The following is a 19,246-nucleotide window of genomic DNA, read 5'->3' as shown; positions in this document are numbered from 1 at the left end:
AGATCTCTCGGCATCCCATTGCACCTGAAACAAAACGTTTTGTTGACTGTATTCTCTAGGGAGGGGATAAGAACAACAACCAAAAACATTGTATGCATTTCTGGCATGTTTGCACATGAGACCTATTGTTTAGGACCTTTTGATGTCAATTACAGATTAAATTCTTGTATAGGCCTCATGCATTCCAAGGAAAGTGTGCTCTTTTCCTGCTCTTGTGTTATGCTTTGACATTCTGATAACATAATACTTTGGTCGGATATAATCTTTTGTGCATTATGTTTCCAAATATGTTTCTGCTACAATATAGGGAAAATATCAAGTGAGGTCTTCTGGTTAAATAAATTTAACTCCTGTATGTGTGATGAAAACCTCTTCCTCGTTATCTGAACTGGAATTCATGCAGCGTCAAATTGATTATGTTATTTTCACGTTATGGGGCTACGGGAGAAGTTGAAATGTTAAATTCCTCCATTCAAAAAGCTTTGTTTTATTTCTAATTCAGTCTGCTTTCCTTTCAAACTAGCTCTAAACAGGACCCGAGAGGGAAGGAGACCAAACCAAATCAATCTTCAGCTCCAGGCCACGATAATTCAGTGAATTTCTTTCACTTCCAGTCTCCCTAGTCCCAATTATATTCAGACACAGCCTGTTATTACCCAACCTTCTGTGCCAGTCTTCCTAAGTCTGTACCAAGATGAAAAGAAAAGCCCCATTTTAGAGCAACACCTAGTCCGGAGGCCCCACTCTCAAGCTGAAGAAGACAGAAGACTCCCAGACATCATTTCCTAATAAGAGAGGTCTTATAGATCTTATTTCTTGTGGTGGTCACCCATTGCTCTTGTACCAAAGTGGGCATTTAAATATATATAGATATAGATATATGTATGATTTTTGGCTGGGCGAAGGAGTCCCTTCCTGGCCTTGCACTTTGACAGATCACACATTTGGGCTTTTTGAGTATTCCTTGTGAACATCAAAAATCCCTCTTGAGATTTTGCTAGCTTTGAGTGGAAACACACACATACTTCAGAATCAATGTTTAAACCAGTTGGGGAGCAGCAAAAAATCAAGCTAATTTGATATCCTTCCTCTCATCCCATTACTTATGTACAGGCATTTTCCATGTTACTTGCCCTCACATTTACCTAGGGTTGGATCTACAGTAGAGTCTCACTTATCCAACATAAACGGGCCGGCAGAATGTTGGATAAGCGAATATGTTGGATAATAAGGAGGGATTAAGGAAAAGCCTATTAAACATCAAATTAGGTTATGATTTTACAACTTAAGCACCAAAACATAATGTTATTCAACAAATTTGGCAGAAAAAGTAGTTCAATACATAGTAATGCTATGCAGTAATTACTGTATTTACAAATTTAGCACCAAAATATCATGATATATCAAAAACATTGACCACAAAAATGCGTTGGATAATCCAGAACGTTGGATAAGCGAGTGTTGGATAAGTGAGACTCTACTGTACCACATTACACAGTTTGGAACCTAAATTTCTGGCTAACTCAGAGTGCATCTACACAGTATAATTAATAAAGTTTGGCATCACTTTTAACTGCCATGGCTCAATGCTATGGGACAATTGGAATTGTAGTTTGGTGAGGCACCAGCACCTTCTGGCAAAAAAGGCCAACGACTTTCTAAAACTGCAGATCCCATAATTCCACCACACTGAACCATGAGAGTTAAAAGAGACAAACTGCATTCATTCTGCAATGTAGATGCAGCCAAATCTTGTTATTATTTTTACATCCTCTTTACTTCAGCAGTGGGAGAACTTGACAACCAGAAAATGGGGGTAAAATGCAACAAATAAATAAGTAAAATATAGTGGGCTGCATCCAAATTGTTATGGAGCTTGCAGCACATTCATCTTTTTCTCTCCTTCACTATCTTTCACATCAAGAAAAACTCCCAAGAAATTTCAGAATCCCCTAGAGCTGGTTTTGGGGACACATGGAATTGCAGAGGAGAAGGATTCTGCTGAAGCCCACTGTGCCACCTGCTACAGTGTCTGTTCCTCTCCCTATTATATATATATCTTTAGTTAAATACATAAAGAACACCCCTTTGTAGTCCCTTTAATTATTGTTTTTTTTAAAAAAAATCACACTAATTAATTGTAAAGATGAATAAATTGGATTTCTTTTGCTGATTAATCTGGTAAATTTTTCCAACCTAATGTTCCAGTGTTCCTGGTTGTTTCAAGATGGCACAAAAAGAAGGCAGTTGTAATGAAAACACAGTTTCATTCAAGTTTGATTTGATCTCGTTCCTTAACTTTGACAGCTTGGTTCTGATTGTTCCATCTGTTCTGAGCTTGTCTTTAAGTGAGAGAGTCTTAGGAAAGAAATAATAACTCATTCTTCAATGAATTGACACTTTCTTTTGTTTTCACGTTATTCTCATTATCCCTTGCCAGTGTTGTTGGAATATATATTCTTAATTTCATGAGTATTTTAAAGTACTGCTCTTAGTAAAGTACCAATTGTTTTATTGCTTTGTTACTGTTATTTGTTTGTTTTATCGGGCCAGGCCCCATGTAAGCCGCCCCAAGTCCCTTCGGGGAGATGGGGCGGGGTATAAAAATAAAGGTATTATTATTATTATTATTATTATTATTATTATTATTATTGACACAACGACGTTGTATGACACAGCAAACAAGATAGTTATGCTGGATTTTGTTTCACAAAATCACAAGTCGAACACTTCTCAAGTGTCTAGGACTGTGTGATGTATTTTTGGACGATGCGTGCAGATCCCAGTAGGGTGGCCTTTTGCAGTTGGCAGATCGTAATTTTGTCAATGTCTATTGCTTCCAAATGCCGGCTGAGATCTTTTGGCACGGCACCCAGTGTGCCCATCACCACCGGGACCACCTGCACTGGTTTCTGCCAGAGTCGTCTTCTTCTTCTTCTTCTTCTTCTTCTTCTTCTTATTATTATTATTATTATTATTATTATTATTATTATTATTATTATTATCAATCAAGATGGTAATGACAAAGAGAAGTAACATTAGCCCCATCATAAGTTTTATCACATTTCTGAATATTTTGAAGCCATGTAGATTTTGTGGATTTTGCCCATATTTCCAGTTTTTCCCCTGAAATAGTACAGTTTCACTTGAAACATTCCTAAACCATACTCATAGTTGTAAGGGTTTGTGATCATTTCTAACACAGATGCGGGACTAAAGACAAAATCCCATCTTCTTATTCTTTGCTGGTTTTCAGCTATACCCCTTCAGCCATCTGTAGAGATTTCTAAGTCTTTGTGATAGGGCAAAATATCAATCAAAGTTAACATTAGATAATCATCAAGCTATCATGGAAATGAGTTCACAAATGTGTTTGTCAGGAAGTTGGCATTCAAATTGGCTGAAAAACACAACGCAGGACAAAAATCATTTCAATGTTTCCCAGATTTCTGTATTCATTGAGATCTCTTTATTGTATGTTCACCAAATTAGCAGAGCATGGAGAATCTTTTTTTTAAAAAAAATAACTGTAACCCTGTGTCCCTTTCCTCTAGCCAAAATGACTCCTAGCTATGCTGGTTGGGGGTGTCTGGGAGTTTTACTTGAGAAACAAAGGTGTTTCAAAGCTTTCTAGTTTCACGTTTTTACCAGACTTACACATCTTTCAGTGCCAGCTTCTTCATTTGCTCAAACTGTAATTTAATAATTATTACCTTAGCTAATGTGTTTGTGACTTTTAAGGCTTAGCCCTACCATCATTAAAACCTTCCCAGCATGGCAAGTTGCTCTCTAACAAGTCCATTGATCTGGCTTTCTGTTTTGTTTTTGTCTCCTCCTTCTCCAGTGTGTCCATTCTGATTTTTAATACTTCTCGGCAATGCTTTGTTATGGTGAAGCAGTTCCGTCCAGGTAATCCTATTCCTTTGTTTTACTTTACCTTTTCCCCCCTGTCAGCCAAAGAAGTTACATTCAGCCTTGTTCAATTGCTGTGGCTCATCTGCCTGTTTGGGAGTTTCCACCCTGAGTCCAGTCAACATCTCCAGCAGCTTTTGGCCTTTCCATTCGGAAAGAGACGAAATATGTCATATTTATATTCTTCTCTGTCACTGAGAAAAGATTGGAAAGGTTACTTTTGGGCAGCCACTCCCCAAATCTTCTGGTCAACATGAAAATTGTTCATGTTGTCGTCCAGTGTGGTGTAAATACTTGAAGCTAGGACGCTGGAAGACAGGAGCTGAAATACCCATTCAACCATGAGTATTTCCATAGGAAAAGCTCCTCCTCCCTACTGTTTGCAAATCCAATACACCATCCTAGACCTACAATGTGCACAGTTTAAAAGGTTATGTTTTCAAAAAGGTACTATCATTCTGCATGGAAGAGCCGTCCATAAATGCATAGTAAGATACACACACCTTTTTCCTAAAAGAAACTTTCCATAGTCTGAGTTATTAACCCAGACCAGGACTTCTTAAAATTTACCACTCATGACCCTTTTCAGTCTGAATTTTTTTATTCAACCCCAGATATATAGTTCTCCAAAATGGGTATAAAAAACAAACTTTCTCTGGTAAAAAAATCAGCATTTGCAAGGCTTCTTAAACAGGCGGATTGTGCATTTTATGAAGTAAAGCTGAAGAATGTTATTGAGAGTCCACTCTAAACGCTGCATCTTTTTGCTAATAGATTAATGTAAATATTTAAGATGGTCACTAGATGGTATTTAGAAAACTTTTACTGTTGTCAGATTTTTCGGGATCCCCAATGTTGAGCTGAACGGTTTAAGAAGCAGTGACTTAGACAGCTGAGCATTAGTGGCAACCACTAATAAGGTACAGAGATCCACCAAGGGTTTTGTGTTTTGCTTGCCAAGGACTGCAAGAGTCTTCCTTCCCTCACCCATCCCATCTGTATCAACATTTCAAAAGGTACACTGCAAAATAGAGTTGCCAACATTTTCCGTAGGCTTGCTCCTATGGTTTTAACAACAGTCTTCACTCTTATAACAGCCCCAGAAGCCAAGATGACTAAAAGAGACTGTCATAATTTTGACAAGAAGGCATAACTTACTAGAAAAGACAATAATGCTTGTTAAAGCTGAAGGCAGTAGAAAAATGGAAAGCCTACATTCCAAGTGGACAGACTCAGGGCTCTTCCAAACAGGCCCTGTATCCCAGGATCTGATCCCAGGTTTTCTGTTTATCCCAGATTATCTGGCAGTGCAGACTCATACAATCCACTTTAAAGCAGAAAACCTGGGATCAGATCCTAGGATATGGGGCCTGTCTGGAATCATGGACGCCACAACCCTGAGTCTGCAAAACCTGAGCAGGGTTGTTGGCGATCTCTCGTTCTTAGGGTTGCTCTAAGTCGAAGACAACTTGATAAAAATAACAACTTAACTCTTACAAATTTAGCAGGTGATGTTTTTCATGCTGTTTAACTTTGTACATGTCCAGCAGCTGTTAAAGGAACAAGAACAGGACTAATAATAAAGGTAGCATCACTGTAACGAAGACTGCCGGTGATAATGCTTTGTCTTTTAACAGCCTGCCCAATGGCATAGAAACCGAATCAATAGTACAGATAGAATCCATTCCTTCGTGTTTTCTTTGATGTTATTTGGCTTTTAGCGTGTTCTTTAGGAACAAATTACCACAACAGCTGTTTCTAGATTAATGCAAAAAGTCTGTAGCAAATTCCGCCCAGCAATCTGTGCAGGAGGGGAGTATATGTTCAAAGAGGGTGGCGGTGTTCAAACAAACATGCATGCTTTTCATAACTCTGCCAAAACAGCAGCTGAATTGACAGGTTGAAAAACTCATAATTAAGCACATGGTACATCATGTGCAGCCCAACGTCCCAGCAAGTATCAGCGAATTCTATGAAATACACATGTTGGCTGACAAAAGGAAAGTTGTACTGAAACGGAAGTTGCTCCCAAAAAAGAATTTTAAAAAAGTAATGTTGGCAGTGGAAAAGAAATCAAACTTTATAAAAGCCCTCTGTTTTGCTAAACAACATTAATCGATTCCCCTCTTTTCCAAAATACGCAGAACATTAGCTACTTATTTCCCTTTTAAGTGCAGCTATTACTTCCCAGTTGTGTGCTCAATTATAAGAAATTCAGATGTGCTCACCGCATTAAGTGGCTTCAGATTATTTATACACATGCCTCTAAAACTCCTTAAAATCTTTTGCAATGTAAAAGCAAAGTACTGGGTTTTATTAAAGTGTATTTACTTAATGGTTCTACCATTAAAACCTGGAGTGGTACCGGAGAAAAAGATAATGAATGACTTATTCTAGAGTTACTATGCTTTCATCTTTTTCCAAATATTTCCTTTATTTAAAAAAAATAGAAATATAAGTCTTTCATTATTAGTTGACCTAATTAACAGGTCTGATCTTACCTTTATTTGTTTTAAGAGCATCAGACAAACAATTGAGCTGTAAACCTAAGTCATTTTAATGGCTAAGAAAAAGTAGCAGTGTTATAAAAATCCAGTAAGTCCAAGGTGTCATTCACACTACTCAGCTGTAATACTTTTGAGTATTTTACTCTATCCTATCAGATCTTAAGATTTCTAGTTTCATGAGGCTTTTAGAATTATGCCAGACTGTTCCAGTTCCCCACTCAGTTATAAATCTCAAATTTATAAATGATGTAGCCATGGCAGTTGAAGTAGTATTTTAGTGCTATAATGTGTGTAATGTGAAAGTCCCCCAATGTGTTCCTCACTACTTTGCAGTTCGCTTTTAGCGCCCTCGCTGTTTTGTGGTTTTTTAATAAACACTAAAATAATAGTATAAATCATAAAATAATATTATAAATCCCTCTTTCTACTTCCTTCCAAAGAGAAGCCTAAGGAAGGAAGGAAGGAGAAGCCAAAGGGAGACAAAAGGAGGCTGAAGCAGCTTTGTTTTCGCCTCAAGGCATGCGCGTGCTTGAGAGGCGAAGAGGGGACAGCGCTACTTGCCAGTGAGATTGTAAACAACACAAATATAGCGTCCCTACTTCATGGATGTTCACTTTTCACGGGTGGTCCTGAAACATGAAAACCCCGATAAGTGAGGGAACACTGTACATACAAAAATAACATGGTTGATTTTGGGTAGGTGGAGCCACCATTTGCTGCTCTGCCTCTGGCAGCTAAATGTCTTGGGCTGATCCTTGTGGTTGTTTCACTTGCTCTATTTGTCCTTAAACTATGAGCTAAAAGACTGTGCATGTTCTAGAAGATGACAAGACACTGAGTTTTTCTTTCTCATGTTTGTCAGCTGTCTACATGTGTGAGATGGAGCGGAAGTGTCCTCAACATTTTGAGAGTAAAAGTCAAGAGAGCTGGCGCCTCCTTCCAGATTGCTTGCCTGCCTCAGAAGGGGTAACATATGAACTCTGTGCTGGTATCGTAGACAAGCCAGAGCTGTCTTTGGAAGAAATTGCTTGCAAAGAAGTTATGGAAGAATGTGGTTATGAGGTCTCTGTCGCCAACTTGAAGAGGATTACTTCATACAGGTAAGATGGTAATGGGTGTGAGCTTTCTGAAAATGAATACAACCATTGGCAGCTGGTGCTTTCCAATGGGCAGTGAATCTACTCTGGATCTTAATATAAATTAATATGAAGCTATCCAAGCTGTTGAACTGTCTGCTGCAAGGGATATGATGCAAATATACAAATCGTAGCCTATCAGATATTTTGACATGACAGCCATCTTGGTGGAGTGGTTTGAACGCTGAACTCGGAGAAGGCAAGTAACCTGGACCCAAACTATGTATGGCTTTAAAGGTCAAAACTAACACTTTGTACTTTGTCCAAAAATGCATTGGCAGCCAGTGAAATGACATTAATGTTGGTATAATAAGCTCACTCTTAGATGCTGCTGTAGCCACTTGGCTGCCGTGTTTTGAACTAATTGGAGTGTCCGAACTTGGTACAGAGGTGACCCAATGCACAGTGCATTGCAGAAGTCCAAACCTGAGGTTACCAGCACGTGCACTACCATCTTTAGGTCTTCAAATTCTAAATGGAACTAAATTTTGAAAAATATTATAATTTGAAACGTTCAAGGCTTAAAAGGCAGCTAAAAATAATGCAGCACCCCCTTGCAAGCTTGATCCTTTAAAGTCTTCAGTTCTAAAACTCTGTCTAACTAAATAAGTCTTTACATGCCAACAAAAGCATAACAAGGAGAGGTGCATTCTAGTCTCCCAAGGGGAATGTTATAAAGTTAGGAGACAACACCCAGAAGGCCCCGTTTCATATTCCCGCTAACTGGATCCTTGAAGATGGTTGTAAGAATGAAATATTCAACTAATAACATCCTTGTCCAGTTCTATGTAAACATACGGCTAAATGGTCAAGATCTTACAGAGCTGTTTGGAAGAAGGTGCCAGAGTGTCAAAAGCAATGAATTACGCAGATACACAGCAGGCAAATTCTTCTGTGAACAAACACATTGGACTCTCAAGAGAAAAACAGTTTGATTAATTATAAATCCCAACGTTGGTTCAAGAATTAAGAGATTATTTTCTAGCACTTGGATGTTTCTACAGTATATTGTGCTATAAAAGCCAGTATGTGTATTTGGGGATACATTTTGTTATAATAGCATTATGAGACTGTTATACAAAGGATTTGATTTTACATTGTTTTGGTTTTTTTGTTTTTCTAAAATGTAAATTGAATCAGATCTGTCGGGGAGGGGGGTACGTCTAGTATTTGGAATTAAGAAAATGTCAAGAATTAAATAATCTAAAATGAAAATGTGCTCCTAGCCTTCTGCCTCCCCAGATTGTAGCCTTGTGAAAAAAGCATCTGTTCCCAGACTTGGAAATGCATGTTGAAATGTCTGAAGAAGTAGCAACTCTAAAAGAAGGAAAACTTTGCTTTGGTTTTTCCTCTTGACGACTCTGTTGAAGTGGACACTGACATGTATTTTCTTTTTTAAAGAAAAGAAAAAGAAAGCTCAGAATTAAATCCAAACCCACAGCTGTCAATCCTGGCAAATGTCCCTTCCTGCTGGATTAATGAGCTTTGGCGAAGGGGAGGGGAAGAGCGGGGATGCCTCTTGTTACTCCCTGGAGCCAGATTAGAGGAAGGGGCTATCAAGATGAAAAGGTGCTTTCTTCACCGTGAAAGAAAGGCACGCGTCCGTGGGAATAACACTCGCTGTGCTAAGCAGAACTGGCTGCCAGACAAACACAGAATCAGGCCAGAATTCGTCTCTTGCATTTTGGTCATGTCAATGTGCCATTCGTACATCGATGCTGAAGGAATGTGTGGTGCTATTTTAATCCTGTATATACTGAGGTATAAGTCGACTCCATGTATAAGTCGAAGGCAGGTTTGTGATATGACGCAAGGATAAGTCAAGGGTAGAGCCAGTTCACCACTGGCCATCACCATTTATTTATTTATTTTGCCTTTATTTGAAAAGGCCAGAAGCAGTGTCACGACAGGGAGAGTAGAAGAGGTTGGTGCTTCTTTTAGGTTAGCCTGGGACAGACTTAAGCTCTCGCTTTTCACCAATTTGTTCAGAGGAGGAAATCGTTCCTTTTTTATGTTGATTGTGATTATTATTATTATTATTTTATTTCTTGCCCGCTTCTTTGTGACTTGAGGCAGGTTACAGAAGAATTAAAACATGTAATTAAATTGAGTATCTTTGGGGAAAGGGGGGAAAATACAAATAAAGCTTATTATTATTATTATTATTATTATTATTATTATTATTATTATAAACATTGTAAAAATAAATAACCCAAAACATATATTAAAATGTATTTCTTTAAAATACATATTAAAATACACAAAACGGAGATTAAACAAAGGACACGCATTTAAAATTCATGCTTGAAAACTGGCTGGGTTGATAAAAGTTAAGGTATAATACTCACGTTGTGTCAAGAGTCAGACGCCAGTTAACATACAAAACAAAGTTTATTCCGAAGATAAGCCAAAAAATAACATAAACACAGGAAATATCCTTGAAACACTTCACTTTTCAGTGTTTCGAGAGTAGATTGGACAATAATAACTCAAAAACGAGCCACGCTAATTTCCCATGCTGGCATTCAATAAAAAACTAAATAACGCTTCAATTCAGCTTTGGAAAACAAATAGAGTTAATTGCTGGAAAATAAACAAACTAGAAAAGCAGTAAAGCTGCTTCCACGGTGCAGATAAGCCGAGAGCCTCAAAGGGATGATGAATAGCCGTCGTCAGAAGAATCCAAGGTCAGGTCAGGAGGCAGCAGAAATTCCGAAAGACAAATCAATAGTCAGAAGCCGGGAGTAGCCGTCAGTCAGAGGGCGTAGACAGAAGCCAGGTCAAATTCAATCCAAAGTCCGAAGAGGGTGCAGTCATCCAAAACAGGTCCACGATAAGACACAGCGAGAGCCAAGCTAGATGATATCAGCAGATTCAAATCATAGTCCAAGTTCAGTCTTCATGGAAACACAGAGATCCCAATGGCGCCTCAGCAACACCTTGCCACACGCAAAGTGCAGTGGCCAAACATTCCCATTTTATTCCCCTTCCTCCTGGGTGACCAAACACTCACACCCAAACACCAGGTGTCCCAAATCTACTCAGAGTCTGAACTCCACACAGCTAGAGCTCGTGGATCTGGAGTACCTAGCAATTCGCCGGAGTCCCAATCATCCTGCCCACACTTAGCCCCATGAACACTTAAAGAACCATCCTCCCTTCTCCAAGCATCCCAATTGGGATCAGCTCCTGCAGAAACCCCAGGTTCAGAAGTATCCATAAGCCCCAAATCCCCAGACATCTCCGGTGGCTGTGCCCATTCAGTGCCCGCTTCCCCAGCCACCACCTGTTCCTCAGCATCCATCTCCCCATCTGAATCTTCCTCAGAAGATCCCCCATATAGCTCTCTAAGTCGCTTCCTGCGCAACTCCTCCAGTGAACCCTCATCACGAGGGTTTTTTCTTCCTCTTCGAATTCCATCACCATCAACCATAATCCCCGAAGGCGCAGTCACAACACGTTGACATGTGAATATGGGGGCAGGATGATTTTTGATTAAAATTCTAGACTCAGGTATGAGTATATGCACAGTATATATTGAACTGTCCAGATCTGATCTCTCCAGCAATCAAAAGAAGTCACGCAAATAGAGGAGCTCTATGGCCACATAATTTGGAATGACTGAAAATTCAAATATTGCCAACTTTCAGAATTACTGGTCTGAGATTATGCATCTTCAAAAAGGAGGAAAATAGGCTTGATGTCCCTTGAGCACATGCCGTTTTGATCCTTCACAACATCTTTGTTATCTTCTCCATTCCACCACAAAGTTCACCTTTACAGAGTGGCAACATTTATAGGTATTATAAGGCAGTGATTACCAAGTGATTACCAAAAGCCTATCCCTGGCCTGAAAGAGGGAACATAGATCTAAAGATGGGCTATGTTATATTATGAATGCCTTGAGATGCTGGGGATAACTCACCAGTGTGGCTGCATTCACATCACCACCAGTTAAGATGCAATGATCGTTAAAAATGTTAAAGAAAAAATGGGGAGAAAACAGAAAAAGTAAAAAGAGGGAAGGAAAATATATAGGATCTGAGCATTGTCCATGCATATATATTAATATAAGTTGACCATATTTCCAGAAGCATATTTTCTTGAAACAAATGAACAAAATAAAGTTTTCTGTGCATGTGGTTGAGCAACAAAAAGCAACCAAACTTCTTGAAAGTACTTGAAGTGGAGACGCTTCATCTTTTCTAGGATATTAATGGGGCTTTTGTGTTCTTCCATGTCACCACTAGTTCAGGACTTGAAGTAGGATCATTCACTATGGGGAGAGAACAAATTCAATCTGAATTTACAGCCAGTTCTCACAGCTGCACTAGTTTGAATGGATTATGGTGATAAGCTCCAAAGTTGGTTCACCACTTCTGCAGCAACAAGTCCACCAGTTGCTGATGAAAATATAAACTGGAGTAGTAATTGCTTATGTGATGTGCCTCCCTTTGATGGCTTCCTCGGTGGCAACATGAAATAGAGTGGACATGCTCACTGAGTATGTCATACCCCTCAACATTTCACAGATGTAAACAAGAACACATGTGGCCAAGCAACATCAGGGCCTGGCCAACATGGTAAGGGTTATTACTGAGAATGAACAGAAAAGCTAGGAGATGCTGCAGCAGTTTGCTTTTGCCTGCTCTGACTGGGAAGGGCAAGATCTCACTCGTCCTTTCCTGCTGCTGAGTTATTTGAATGACAGCTACTACTTGCACTTTTCACTCGGTTTGAAGCAATTGAAGAAGCTGGAGACAAAGAGATAACCCTTTGTCCTCAGCTTCTTCAACTGTGAGGAAGAAAGTGAATCTGGTACAATGGAAAAGCATTGGAAGATGGCAGAGAATTAAGCCTGGGACAGTTGGAAGCATGGGCATGGATGAATGTGTTTTAAAGTGGGGCTGCTACATTAGGCTAAAATCAGTCTCCCTAAACCATGCTTATATAATGCTATACTCCCTCAAATTGTGGACACGTTTCCAAAGCATATTAAATCATATACCAAGGCCTCACTTCATATTTAATTTAACCAATAGGCTGGCTTTGATGTTTGCCAATATATAGTGCTAATGTGGCATAGCGTTGTACTCTATGTGGTAATCTATGTACAAATGTAATTTTAACCTCAGTGCATTGTTGTTAATGGCCAGAGTACAATGAAATGCTTTATAATTAGCAAGATCACCTGCTGGTACACCTGTCTGCAGATACCATAATATGAAATAATTTTGTCTCAATTGCTCTTTGTGTGTGTGTGTGTGTGTGTGTGTGTGTGTTTCCAGCACCTGCTACTTACAATCTCAGAACTGTTAAAAGCTCTGAGGAAATTACCTTGGAAAATTACCTTAGTTGTTAATCAGCTGACCCATTATGAAAATACATGGATTTGGAATGCAGAACAAAGAATAGCATGATCCTGGATTTGCTGATAAGCATGGTATCAGTCTCTCTTTCATTCACTCCTTCCCTTTCCCCCCTGAAAGAGATATATATAAACAGAATATTTTTTTTCACCTAAATTACTGTTTATTTTGTTACAGAATAAATTTCATGCTTTCAGGGAAGCTTTACACTTTTAAAGTATGGGGAAAGGAATAAATATCTCTTTCATTGTGTGAACAACAAAGCTCCTCATAGGTCTTGGCTGTCAAACTTTTGGCCATTTTGGTCACCCTTCTCAGGACACATTTTAGATTGTCAATATCCTTCTTGAATTGGGGTGCCCAGAACTAAACACAGGATTATTCCAGGTGACCAAAGCAGAATACAGTGGGACTTTGACTTCCCTCAATCTAGACACTATGTCTATTGATGCAGCCAAGAATCACGTTTTTTTAAAACTGCTGCATAATAATGTTGACTCATGTTCAGCCTATGCTCTATTAAGTTTGATGAGGACATAAAATAAACCTAAGTCTAAATTCTATCCATTCATGTTTGTTTGCTTTGTGTGCCTAAAGATCTGGAGTTGGTGTGACGGGATCAAAGCAGACATTATTTTATGCCGAAGTAACCGATGAGATGAAAGCCAGCGAAGGAGGTGGTCAACCGGAAGAAGGAGAGCTGATTGAAGTTGTGGAAATACCTCTTCAGGACTCCATGAATTTTGCATTTGATGAAACCTTCCCTAAAACAATGGGCGTCATCTTCAGCTTCATGTGGTTCCAGACCAACATTGCCCCAAAGTTGCTAAAAAAATAAGAATAAGCACTGAATTGTGTTAGGAGCATGGGAAATAAAATTAGAACTAGGGGGTGGGAAAAATAATCAAACCACATATAAGAAACTTGATTCATGTAAGTGAGAAGCCTCCTTTAGGAGAGTTTTACAAAGAAAGGAATGGCAATTAGAAACTTGAAATCATTTGGAGCGGGATGCAGACAGAGTTGTTGCCATCATTTATGGCTACTGGTGTGAGCCCAGTACACATGCATATTATATATGCAGTGAGTTTGGACAGCACTTATTTTATCATTGGCTGGTGAAAGCACCCAGCTTCACACGTTAGAATAGAATTTAGTTTGATATACCCAAACCTGGTTACAGAGCCGAACGCACAGTTCCAGCTCAAACTTTGTGAAGCTGTGGCCGTTGGGCCCATAAGCATGTCGACTTGCATGGCACACTTCCCCAGAAGGAGGTCTCCTCCCTACATGCCTGTGAGGGGAAGTGTCCCACAGCATGAGTGGGTGCTTGGGAATCCTATAACATGGCCTCTCAGACTGCTTTCTCAAGGCTTCACATGAGGTTAACTGCATAACTATGTGGTAGTTTGAGAAGTCTGCCACCACTGGCTGAAAGTGGTCCTTCAGCTATTTAAATAAAATAAAATAAATGGAGTTTTTAAACCAACTAATTTCCATGTAAATATCCTACACGTTGTATTAGGGCCCTGGAGCCTCTTTTCATCACAAACCATGCACTGTCCAGTTGATCCAATGTAAGTGTTTATTAAAAGCAGGCTATAATAAAAGCTGAATATATGAAAAGCAAGCAAATAAGGACAAGGGAATCAAAGTTCAAAATGTTATTTCCATAAAAGCCAAAGGTTCAAAAATCAATTCAAAGCAAGTCTCTAAAACAATTCCACCGAAATATTTTGAGACGAGGTAAATGAATCCAAGGCAGGTAAAATTATGTCTCACAAGACCAGAACACAGGAACAGCTTGAAACCTTGACTACATGAATTAACAAGGCCCATGGAACCGAGAACTCTTCACCTGAATGCAGTGTTACTTTCACAAAGATCATACCAGTGAAAACCACTTTTCAAAATCCAGAATCCCTCCCATGAGATCATTTCTCTTGCACCTGCCTTCCCATTCCTTATCTCTAAGTTGCTTGGAGAAGTTAGTCTCTTAGTTGCAGGCCCTGTTTTCTCAACTCCAATCTCTTTGACCTCGACAAACACTCGTCTCCCAGATTTCCCTTAGTCTGCACTTCTGGCAGGTTCCCATGGGAACGGAGATCGGCTTCACCATTCTTTTGGGAACTGCCAGGAGATTCCAAAACATCTCTCTTGGGACTGGTTCCAGTGTCCTCTGTGCCCTCTAAATCTCTCCCAGCATCCCCTTCCTCCTCATCTGGGCACCCAGAATCTGACCAGGCCACAACACTACATGGAAAAGTTCAGTTGTCTGGTTTTTCATGCACTTGGAACGATGGCTTTAAAAGACACCTCTATTCCATTATTGTAGATGTTAATTTAAAAGTAACACTGAAGAAAATAGAAGCTGTTAATTTATTTGATCTGGTGATGGGTTGTCATGTCCCTGCCACCTTAAATGCTAGAGGCAGACAAATTTCCTCTTAAAGAACAGCAAGCAGCACAGGGATAAATGTTCAGTTTTTTCAGGGGAAGGATATGAGCAATTGAATCTTAACTATCTGTATTGGGGCTAGTGCATAGTATGCCTAATGAATAAAGTATTTTATTCTTTCAGCCTAGAACCCAAATAGTGAGAAATTCAAATAAAAAGCACCCTTCTTTACTCAGTAAACGTGAATTCACTGCCATATGTTCCCAGCATAGATGGCTTTTCAAATTCTTGAATAAATTCATGGAGGTTAGGACCATCATAGCTCTTAGTTAAGATAGCCATGTTTCACATGTGTCAGAATAACAAAGAGTGGCTAAACTATGAACTATTTCACAGAACTATTTGGGGTGGGACACTGGTGGTTCTCTTGCAACCTACCAAAGCACCATAGGATCTGGTAATGGTTTCAACTGAACTGTAAGCAGACAGGGCCCACCTCGTTTTGTTATTATACAGTGACAATGTCTATCAAGCCCATTTGCTATAGAATATGGCCTTCAACTCTATTGTTAACTCTACTTGGAGTAGACTCATTTAACGAATGCTATTTATCTGTGTGTCAGCTCGTCAACAATTGAGTCAATGGGTGTTCTTTAGATAGGATTAACCAATAGATTTCAAATCATCATTCAGCCTACAGAACATGCTGACCAGAATCCTGCTGAAATGTATATATACATTGGATTTTGTTTGTTTTGTCTGATTTAAAACATTTGCATTCAATTCAAGATTGCAGATCAGGAGCTGTGCTCCTAGCATCCCTCTGCAGGTTGATGTACATTTGTGCTTTCATTTGCACATTCTGGTACACATTCATTTGACTCTCTGCCATTCACCCCAAGAGTTGCAGAGAACAGTCCATACAGAAATATACCTGTGGATATTTATTCCATGCATACCTAAGACAGGATGCAAACTTCTATGTATTTGTTGTATTTCTTACTGTTTAACTCTCATAGAGATGCATAGAAAACACAGTTATGTTGTCAAAATGGCATCACCTGTGCTCCAGAGGTAGCTACAGTATACTTGAAGAACCCTGGATTTGTAGAAATACATTATGACTTGCATATCCTTGGCAATGACGAAGGGGAACATATAAAACCTCGGAAAATAGCAAACTCTTCACAGAATGGAAGAGAAGAGAAAGCCCAGAAGCAGATCTAGATCAAATTTTAAAATGGAAAATAGAGAAGGAGAAAGATATTGTAGGATATATATAGGAAGATAGTAGAAAAACAATATAATTTGAAACATATACTGATCGAGGTATGGAAAGAGAAATTAAATAGTTATGAGGAAATCAAAAATTAGATAAACACAATTTTAAAAATTAAACACTTAACGATTAAGGAAACAAAGGAAAATTTTGAAAAAAGGGTACCAAACCCCACATCAACTAGCCCATATTACAAAAAAGTACTTAAAAACTACATTGGCATAAATGTGGGAAAATAGGAACCAATATATATATATATGTGGTGGAACTGTGATAAGGTACAAAACCTTTACTTTAAAAAATGAAAAGATATTAGGTATAACATTAGAAATAAATAAAAAAACATTTTTTTACCCAGAAAATAGAAGGAAAATGTGGGAATAAATGTGCTGAAATTACAAAATATATGATAGAAGCTGCACAAGCAATGGTAGCCTAGGGGATGGAAAGAGTACCAAAAAAGGAGATAAAAAGTGGTAAGAATACTTAGCAGATTATATGCTGCAGGATTATATTATGGAAAGGAAAATTAAATATACCAACAGATATTCTAAAGGGAACTGGGACTCTAAATGGAAATAGATGATAGCCAGAGTAAAGGGGAAAGGAAAATACAAGGAAGTGAATCAGACAATCTTCATGATTGAACAAATAAAATAATATTTTAAAAACGAAAGGTACAACTGTTCTCGGAGGGAGGGGGGAGATTGAGGAGGAAACATAGAAACAAGTAATAGGCAATTATAGTTAATGGAAGGGCTAAAAATACAGGCGAGACCAGAATGATATGAGCAAATATGTGGAAAAATGTCTTTTTCCTTTTTTCCTGTAATGTGAATGTGTAATGTTATTCTCTACTTACAGATAAAGGTAAAGATTTTCCCTTGACGTTAAGTCTAGTCATGTCCAACTCCGGGGTGGTGGTGCTCATCTCCATTTCTAAGCCGAAGAGCCGGCGTTGTCAGTAGATGCTCCTAGGTCATGTAGTCATGACTGCATGGAGCACCATTACCTTCCTACCAGAGCGGTACCTATTGATCTACTCACATTTGCATGACAGAGGTACCAAGAAGAGGTGGTAACTTGTAAAGGGGGTCCTAAGTGAATAAGTGAAACATCAGATAACTGAAACCACATATAGCGGTTCCCTGATATGGAGCCATACTGTGCTTTTTAAATGCAAAAGAGGCAAAACCCAAAGGAAACACTGCCATGAAATGCCCCAGAGGCATTCAACATGGCAAGATTTTGTTGCAGGTCCCTGGTTTTTCTTTGTATTCATTTGGCTATAAGATATAAGCCACTCTCACAAGTGAGGTAGTGTATCTTTAAAATTCAAATATAAATACCCAAGCAAATAAAAATTGCACAGTGTGTCTTTATATATCCCTCTTCCCCGTGAAAGAATGAAACCATATTCCTCACCTATGGTTATTCTCCCTTGCAGACTCTCTTCCTCTGTTACTGCATTCAAACACTTCTAAAGCCACATATATTAGCCTTAATCTGTCATTGATTGGCCTTTTTCTCCTTCCCCCTTCCTAATATGTTTTGTATTTATAGACTATAAGTTTACAAGGAGACTTTGTTTGTTTGGAACACCTAACAATTTGGGTTGCTTTAGGATTATTTATAAACAGAAGATCATACTGTTGTTTTTGCTGCTGTATCTGTTATTTATTTTCCTCCTCCTGCCGTAGCACAGTCCTTTTCTTTCCCTCCTTCCACAATCAGGAGAAGCAAAATAGACCCTGAGGAGTAAGCAGGGATAGCTCACTTCATTTAATTTACACAAGTCACAGAATTCAGCTTTTCCTGATACACAGTTTGATTGCCCTTAAAAGAAATTAGCACATGATTTGGCACCAAATAAGGCATTTTTAAGGATTATCTACTGCCCAGATGTTGCATCTTCACAGTTCCTCCTGCATTTGCAAGTGCAGTGCTTCGTTCATAAGGTTCAATTCTCATCTATTCATCTGATAGCAACCCTGTAAGTTTTGCGTGCCATTTCAAAATTATTTTATATTAGTGAGCAATGAAGGCTATTTTGTAAACTGCTGTTATCGTGTTCTGTTGCAGTTAGCTTTGCACTCTTCACCATTTTCTTATTATACCATGATTCAATTTCTGTTGTGAATGTTAATGTGCATATAGCACTGGTCAGTTTGAATGTTTAAAGAAACAAGCTCTCTAAATAAATATTAAAAATGCTAAAATGTCAGAAGAGTATCTTTTTTTTTCTTTTTTTTCTGCTTAATTTTTATTAAATATTAGGGATACATTAAAAAAGAGAAGAAAAAAAGAAAAGAAAAAGAGGTCAACAAACAAACAAACAGTATGTTCCATTTGACATATATAGTAGTCCGTCTGCACGTATTTTTCTTTACATTGAAAGTAGGAGAACACAAATGGAGAAGGAAAGTAGGAAAATAGGATGAGGGTGAAGCCCTATATATATATAAAAACAAAAAAACAACAACAAGGCAAACCAAACCAAAACAAAGCAAAGGGAAAAAACCAAAATCTAAAGGAAGACAACAACATAGATGGTTCCAAAAAAAAAATAGAAAAATAGAGAAACAGTTATACCACAAAAGGGGGAGGGAAGAATTGTCCACTTCCGATCTTTTGCATCGAGGTTT

General features: G+C 38.6%; 1 protein-coding gene across 2 annotated transcripts in view; it reads left to right on the top strand.

The window, feature by feature from the left end:
- Positions 1-18,828, top strand: part of nudt14 (nudix hydrolase 14) — a 70,094-nt gene extending 51,266 nt beyond the window's left edge. For both annotated transcript variants that reach the window (XM_062968563.1, XM_062968564.1), the window contains 3 exons: positions 3,845-3,909; positions 7,282-7,519; positions 13,522-18,828. In XM_062968563.1, coding sequence (XP_062824633.1) covers positions 3,845-3,909; positions 7,282-7,519; positions 13,522-13,762 — 544 coding nt within the window. In that variant the 3' untranslated portion in view covers positions 13,763-18,828. The remainder of the gene's footprint in view (positions 1-3,844; positions 3,910-7,281; positions 7,520-13,521) is intronic.
- Positions 18,829-19,246: the final 418 nt, after the last annotated feature.

The sequence above is a fragment of the Anolis carolinensis genome, chromosome 1 (genome assembly GCF_035594765.1).
Source record: "Anolis carolinensis isolate JA03-04 chromosome 1, rAnoCar3.1.pri, whole genome shotgun sequence".
NCBI lineage: Eukaryota > Metazoa > Chordata > Lepidosauria > Squamata > Dactyloidae > Anolis > Anolis carolinensis.
Note: the sequence above shows the minus strand (reverse complement) of the source record. Positions and strands in the feature narration are given on the sequence as shown.